Raw genomic sequence first — 7340 nt, 5'->3', positions numbered from 1 at the left:
AAATGTTCTGGGATTCCCATTCTTCTCAGAGTCAGCCATAGCTTGTTGTGATCCACACAGTCAAAAGCCTTTGCATAGTCAATGAAGCACAGATAGATATTCTTCAGGTATTCTCCACTTTCTGCCAAGATCCATCTAACATTAGCTATAATATCCCTACTACCACGACCTCTTCTACATCCAGCCTGCACATCTGGCAGTTCTCTGTTGACACATTGTTCCAAACATTTTTGGATAATTTTCAGCAGAATCCTGCTTGTATGTGATATCAATGATATTGTTCGATAATTTCCACTCTGTTGGGTCACCTTTCTTTGCAATAGGAACAAATATCGATCTCTTCCAGTCAGTTGGCCAGCTGGTTGTCCTCCAGATTTCTTGGTACAACTTAGTGAGCACACCCAGGGCAGCATCTGTTTGTTGAAATAAATCAATTAGCATGCTGTCAACTCCTGGAACCTTGTTTTTTTGCCAATTCCTTCAGAGCAACTTGAACTTCCTCCTTCATCACTGTAGGCTCTTGCTCACATGTTATTTCATTAAATTCCTCTGTGTCAGCCAATTCCTTCTGATACAGTGACTCTGTGTACTCCTTCCATCTTCTTTTGGTGTTTATGATTAGGTAGTATTAATATATTCAGGATTATCCAAACATGTCAGTTAATAAACTGACATCAATTATAAAACTGACATCAGTTGCCTCCAGCCTGCAAAACTGATTACTTTGCCCTAGAATTTTGGTCCCCCTCCTTTCTTTAGTCATGTAAAGTACTTTAAGCTTCCTGTTTACCAGCAAGGAAACTGCATCTTTCCTGAATTAGCATTTGCCTTTTCAAAAATGTTTTTCTCAGAAAAGTGTCATCTGTTTCTTAAGTTATCTGTTTACTAGTAACTATGTGTAAACTGATCTATTTAAATGTAGAAATCTTGCTACTTTAAGGGACAAAAGTAACACATTAAATATATTAATATTTAACCTTACTATAAGAACTAATCCTAGGTAGGGGGAGCAGTTTTTTGAGAAGATTCTCACCACTTTCCCAAATCTGTAATAAAGTACTTTGGATATTACAATCCATGTGCCTTATTGACAATTGACTCTTGGAAAGAACTCCTTGCATTCAGTAATATTTATACTTTGAAACTATCTTAAATTATTTTTTTAAAAAATCTACATTTGTTGCCACTGAGTTGATCCTAACACAATGGTAGAGTGGTATTAAATACATGATTTTTGAAACATAATAAAACTCTAAAAACTTGGCATCCTGGATTCCAGCCTGCACAACTGGTTAAACATCTAATTAACGTTTGTTTGTTCCGTAGATCCTGTTGAACTTTTTTGTTGTTGTTGTTTTTGTTGATTGCCTTTGAGTACAGCACAACTCACAGCGACTGTATAAACAAAAGGCTTGAAGCCCCTCTATGACTATTGACATTTCTTGAAGTTCATAGGTTTTTGGGAGGCATGTTATTTAGAAAGTGGATGTCACTCTTGCATCCAAAACTTCTCTATAGTCATGCAGATTTCCTTAGGCTGTTTACTGGGAAAAGAGAATGCCTCTTTCCTGAACAAAAGTTTATCTTTTCGAACTACATTTTTCTCAGCCATATGTAAACTGTACCTCAAGTTGTCTATTTACTAATGACTGTACAGTAGAGCACACTTAGAGTAGACTAACATATATGGCAAATGAGGCTGAGACTTCAAATATAGATGGTGAGGTTGGCTCAGGATAGAGCAGGGTTCACAGCTGTTGTACATAGGGTTGCTATGTCAGGGGGATGATTTCCAAAAGAGGTCCAGGGGCCTCTTCTAGTAAGAACTAGAAAGTTCTGACTCTGATATATAAGAAAGACACCAAATACCAACAAGAAAGAAACTGAGGTTTATTAGATATTCATAACAGCCTATGAACAGGTCAGGACAGACTGACTGTTTTTATCTTGCAAAAAAGTTTATATATCTTTTTATAGCAGGGAGTGGAGTTTAAACAGTTGATGGTGTATTCCTTTTAATGGATATTGTGACCTTGACCATCTCATTTATGTTTTTCTTGAGTCTTTTTTTGCCACATTCCTTGACTGACTGTTTTTATTGTCATGTAGCCCCCCATTCCTGGAGGGTTGATTTCTATTGCTATATTGCCAGTCTTTGTCAAAACCAGTTCTGATTGATCTTCTTTGTCAGCACGTCCTTTGCCATTGTCTGTCAGCGATGAGTTGTAGGTGACTTGACAACACAAAACAGCAATTGCTAGTCATTAGGAGTTTAATAGTAGACTACTTTTGTTTAATAGTAAACTACTTGTTTATTAGGAAACTACTCTTTTATTAGTGCTTAGTACTATTAGTTTAGTAAGAAGTTACTACTCTTTTGAATATAACATTGAAGTATCACTTTATTGTTCTTGTGTACAATCAAGTAGGACCCAACTCATAACTGACCCTGTGGGGGTTTTCAAAGACATTTATTCACATGGGAGAGGATTGCCCATCCTTCTCCAAGGAGCAGCTGGTGGCTTTAAACTGTATACCTTCAGGATTCCAGCTCAGCTTCTTGCCAGTAGGCCACCAGAGCAATAATAATATGTTAAGTAGATTAATACCTAATCTAAGTATAAAAATCAATAACCATCCTTAGACAGGGAAGCAATTTTTGAGAGACTTCTCTCTAGTCTCCCAGATCTGCAATAAAGTACTTTTGCTATTGCATTTCATCTGTCTTATTAGTAAGTGACTGGAAATAACCTCTTGTATCCACTAATTTAAACAGACTATTTATTATTATTGTTACAAAATCACAACCAAAGATATCTCAGTTTATCACTATCATATAGTCATATAAAATAATTGTTGTTGCTATTGTTTTGCACAATTGAGTCACCTGCAATTCAAAGGACCCTGTACACAATAGCTCTGAACCCTATTCTACTCTGAGCCAATATCACTCTCTCTGACACACCTAATCTTATTACTCCATCATTGAGTTAATATTTAATCCAGGTCTTCCTCTTCTGCACTATCCATCCACCTTTCCAAGTATGATATTTCTCTCTAAGGTCTTATTCCTTCTGGCAACATATCAAAAGTATGTGAGATGAAGCTTCAAAATCCTGACCTCCATGGTGCAGCTTGGTATTATCTTCTCCAGGACAGATTTTTTATTCTCTTGGCAGTCCGTGGTATGTTCAATACTTTTCCCTAGCACAATAATTCAAAGGCATTCATTCTTCTTCTATAATCCTGCTCTCATATATTCTATTGTCCTGCTCTCATATATGTAGCAATTAATTACAAAGATCATGTCCTGCATCAGGTACATCTTAGTCTCTAGACTGGAATTGTTGTCTTTCAGCAACTGATAAGCCACTGACAGCAGATTTTCCTAATGCAATTTTCTTTTGATCTCCTGACTGGAAGTGCCAAGAGTATTGATTGTGGAACTGAACAAGCTGAAATTAACAACCTCTGTCTTTTTTCCATCTATCATGATGTTGTCAATTGGCCTAGTGGTGAAAATCTTTGTTTTCTTGATATTGAGCTTCAATTCATATTGATGATTACAATGCTGGTGAAAGTCCTGTAAAAGTGCTTAAAGTAGTATACGTATATAGGTATGATATTTTCTAAAGGTGTACCTTTAGAGAGATACAGAAATAGAGAGTGACCAGATAAAAGGAAGTAATGATGATAGGTGTTAAGAGAGGGACAAATTAGAGAAAATAAGCCAAATGGTTCAGATATTAAGGAGTTTCTGGTGCAACTAATAGCTAAACCTCTGGAAGGTTTTCAGAGGCAGTAAGTTATACAGGAGGAGATTGTCCTTCTTTCTCCCACCAATTAAGAGTGATACCAAATGGAGGTAAATGTATGTTGCATTTGAAATTGTAGTCTTCTAAAAGAGACCTCATTTCAAATTTGGATAATATTGAAGTGCTAGGGAGCTGGGTATTTACTGAAATACCCAGAGCTGGGTATTTTATTGAAAAGAACCTTGAGATTCAAACTATAGATAATTAATCGTAGACATTTCATTGTACAACAGTCATACAGCATGGAGTTGTGGTGTGGTTCAGAGTTAAAAAGAACAATAAATCTGTAATAAACAAAACAGAGAGATACAAAAACTTAACTAAAATATAAAAACATTGATTCATTGACCTAGACTTCTGGAGAAACAAAACAAAATAATGTTAGTCCAAAATCAGGCTATGACTAACTAATCAGATTTTACTTTTAAGCAAAATCTGTCATGTTTTTTGTTCCTTCTTGAACTCTGCTTATTTCTCTCTCTATATATGTGTGTATGTGTGTGTATGTGTATATATATATGTTTATATTTCTTTTTAATCCCTTAAATCCCCATAGAAATATCATCTATCTTCTTTCCTTTTTCTACTCAATATATTCACTCTAAATCCTAAAGGTAGATGAGTAAACCAACCACCTGTCATCCTTTGAAAGTTTACCTTTCTCTTTAAATCTCTAAAACAACACTTACTGCTCTGTCATGTAGGTTTGATAATTTTGATAAAAGCGTGAGTGAATATAAGAAAAGCCAACTCTTCCCCAACAAACCCCTTGTCAAAATCCATTCCAAAGACTCAGGAAAAAATAGAAAACCCTAATGAATGGCCACAGAATAAACATCTCTGGGATGATGAGCAGTGAAAGAGCCTGGAAGCTCTCAAAGGACTATGCATTGATGCATGAAAGGACTACAGGAACAGAATCTCTTTAGGGACTTCACAGATCCCAGGGTAAATTGCAAATGTACTAAATTTGGACTAGAATCTAAACATAATTGAAGAAAAGGGTAATAGTGCCTTGTCAGGCAGTACAGTCCAGAGCTCATGAAAGAGACAAAAGAATAATGTTGAATCATGGTTCACATTTCCACAAGAATTAAGTGAGAAATTTTGAGACTTCTCCTTTTTCGAACTTCTAAAATTGGCTGTAGTGAAGGTATTACAAAAGTATTTGCATCTACTATACTCACAGGTATATAAACCTCAGGATCATGTGTTAAAATTACAATGTTAAACAATAAGTATTTGTTCAATATACAGTATATTGTAATGATAATGATATCATGTGGTTTGCTTTTTTGTTTGTTTTATTTTATTTACCATTACATCTTCTTCTGCAGTTTTCAGAATGACAGATGAGAAGAAATATCACTAATCTCCATGGCATCCTTCAACTTGTCATATCTGGACCCCAAGACAGTGACTCTGATTGGCATTCCTGGACTAGAGCATGTACAATTTTGGATTGGCTTTTCCTTCTTGGCAGTGTGTGTGGTAGCTCTTCTGGGAAACATAATTTTACTGGTCGTCATTCCTGCAGAACGCAGCCTCCATCAGCCCATGTACATCTTCCTGGCAGTGCTGGCTGCCACTGATGTTGGGCTCTGTTTAGCCATTGCTCCCAAGATGTTGGCTATCTTCTGGTTTGCCTCTTTCTCCATGGCCTTTAATGCCTGTTTAGTTCAGCTCTTCTTCATCCACACTTTACAGTGCATGGAATCTGGTATCCTGCTGGCAATGGCCTTTGACCGCTATGTTGCTATCTGTGACCCGTTAAGACACACATCTATCCTTACACCTTCTGTGCTGGTTTGGATGATGGTGGTGGTGGCCATCAGGGCAACAGTGCTGGTTGGTCTCCTACCCATTCTAATCAAAAGACTTCATCTTTTCCATTCGACTGTAATTGCTCATTCTTACTGTGAGCACATGGCTGTGGTCAAGCTGGCTGCAGAAGACATTCGTGTCAATAAAATATGTGGTCTCTTTGTTGGCTTTACGATCCTGGGATTTGACATGGTTTTTATCCTTGTTTCCTATGTCCTTATTTTCAAGGCTGTTTTTCTTCTACCTCAAAAAGAGGCACGGCTCAAAGCTTTTAACACCTGTGTGCCACATATGTTTGTCTTTCTTGAGTTTTATATTCTTGCTTTCTTCTCATTCTTCAGCCACCGTTTTGGGCATGTTGTTCCCTCTACCCACATTCTTCTGTCTACCATCTACCTACTCGTGCCGCCTGCACTCAACCCTATTGTCTATGGTATAAAAAATAAAGTAATCTGCAAGCGGGTGGCACAGATTTTTCTTCTGAATAATAAATCTCAATAACACATCAAAAGTTTGTGGTCATAGTAATGATATGTGATTTACTAAAGATGGAAATTTGTTAGACTGCATGTTTATAGCATGGAATCTCAGTCATTATGATTAATCTAATTTGCATTTGTTGCACAACTATATCTTGGATAATATAAATTATAGTGAGTTTAATCTATACATACTTATTCTTTTCCCCTGTTGTTACCATTATCATTTCCTTCCTTAAATTTTTTTTCTATTTTTTAAATTTCATCATATGACATTTTATAAATTTTAAAGCATATTTGTCTTTAAATATGTGGATTTAATTTGTAAATTTCTCTTTAAGCAGTAATCTTGCTGCAATTTTACTTGTATTTACAACATGTTTGGACCTTACTGTGAATTTTTTTCCTATTAGCTTATGGAATTTTAAAATGACAGTCGATTAATATCTTAAACTTTAGGATTTTATATAAGTTTTATAATTTAATTTAAATTTAAATAAGTTATTGTAGGAGGACATACTTTTTTTCAAAATATGTTAAGAATTATATTATCTCTTAAATGGGTCAAGTGTAAGATCCATTTTGTGTTTCCATGATAATTGTGTATTATATGGAAACTGGTTTTGTTAATTTTTGTTTGCATAAAGTAAACCAATGGGCTAAACTACTTCCTTCAGAAGTGAAGAAAAGGAGAGAGTAGGATCAAACATAATGGATGGAAGTATAAAATAAGAGTAGAAAAACCTACACACTAAGGATAAGGCAGAAATAGTAATACATAGAAAAAATGTAAGTCAGAAAAGACAAGAATAAGTAATAAAATAGAAAATATCACTAAACACTACAAACATTAAAATGAAAATTCATTCTTTCAATAAATTATTTCCTGTAATATCAATAACCTAAATAAAAGAAACACATTTCTTGAAATATCCAAATAACAATACCATATCCAAATTCATGGCAAAGCAGAAATAAAACTTTTTGAGACATAGATTTGACATGCAAGTTTTATCAAGCATTTAAACAAATTCAAACTTGAAAGTTATTGAGGAATACATAGAGAAAAAAAGTAATTCTTGATTTACCTTATGAGGACAATACAATTGTAATCCATAAAACTAATAAAGGTGTAAGACCAACACCAATCATGAAAACAGACACAAACAAATTAAATAAAAAAATAATAAGTACTAATTAACTACAGGTTATACTCTAATGT

General features: G+C 35.0%; 1 protein-coding gene across 1 annotated transcript; it reads left to right on the top strand.

The window, feature by feature from the left end:
* The first annotated feature begins 5192 nt into the window (after positions 1-5192).
* Positions 5193-6140, top strand: LOC102849186 (olfactory receptor 52A1-like). The gene has a single exon (XM_006885680.1). The coding sequence runs from the start codon at positions 5193-5195 to the stop codon at positions 6138-6140; it is 948 nt and encodes a 315-aa protein (XP_006885742.1).
* Positions 6141-7340: the final 1200 nt, after the last annotated feature.

Source organism: Elephantulus edwardii, unplaced genomic scaffold, assembly GCF_000299155.1.
Source record: "Elephantulus edwardii isolate Elephantulus edwardi_28Jun2011 unplaced genomic scaffold, EleEdw1.0 scaffold00044, whole genome shotgun sequence".
In the NCBI taxonomy this organism is placed as follows: Eukaryota; Metazoa; Chordata; class Mammalia; order Macroscelidea; family Macroscelididae; genus Elephantulus; species Elephantulus edwardii.
This window is presented reverse-complemented; position numbering and strand designations above follow the sequence as displayed.

Bases quoted from the DNA above. Each gene is read 5' to 3' on its own strand.
- LOC102849186 (XM_006885680.1), top strand. From the start codon at position 5,193: ATGGCATCCTTCAACTTGTCATATCTGGACCCCAAGACAGTGACTCTG.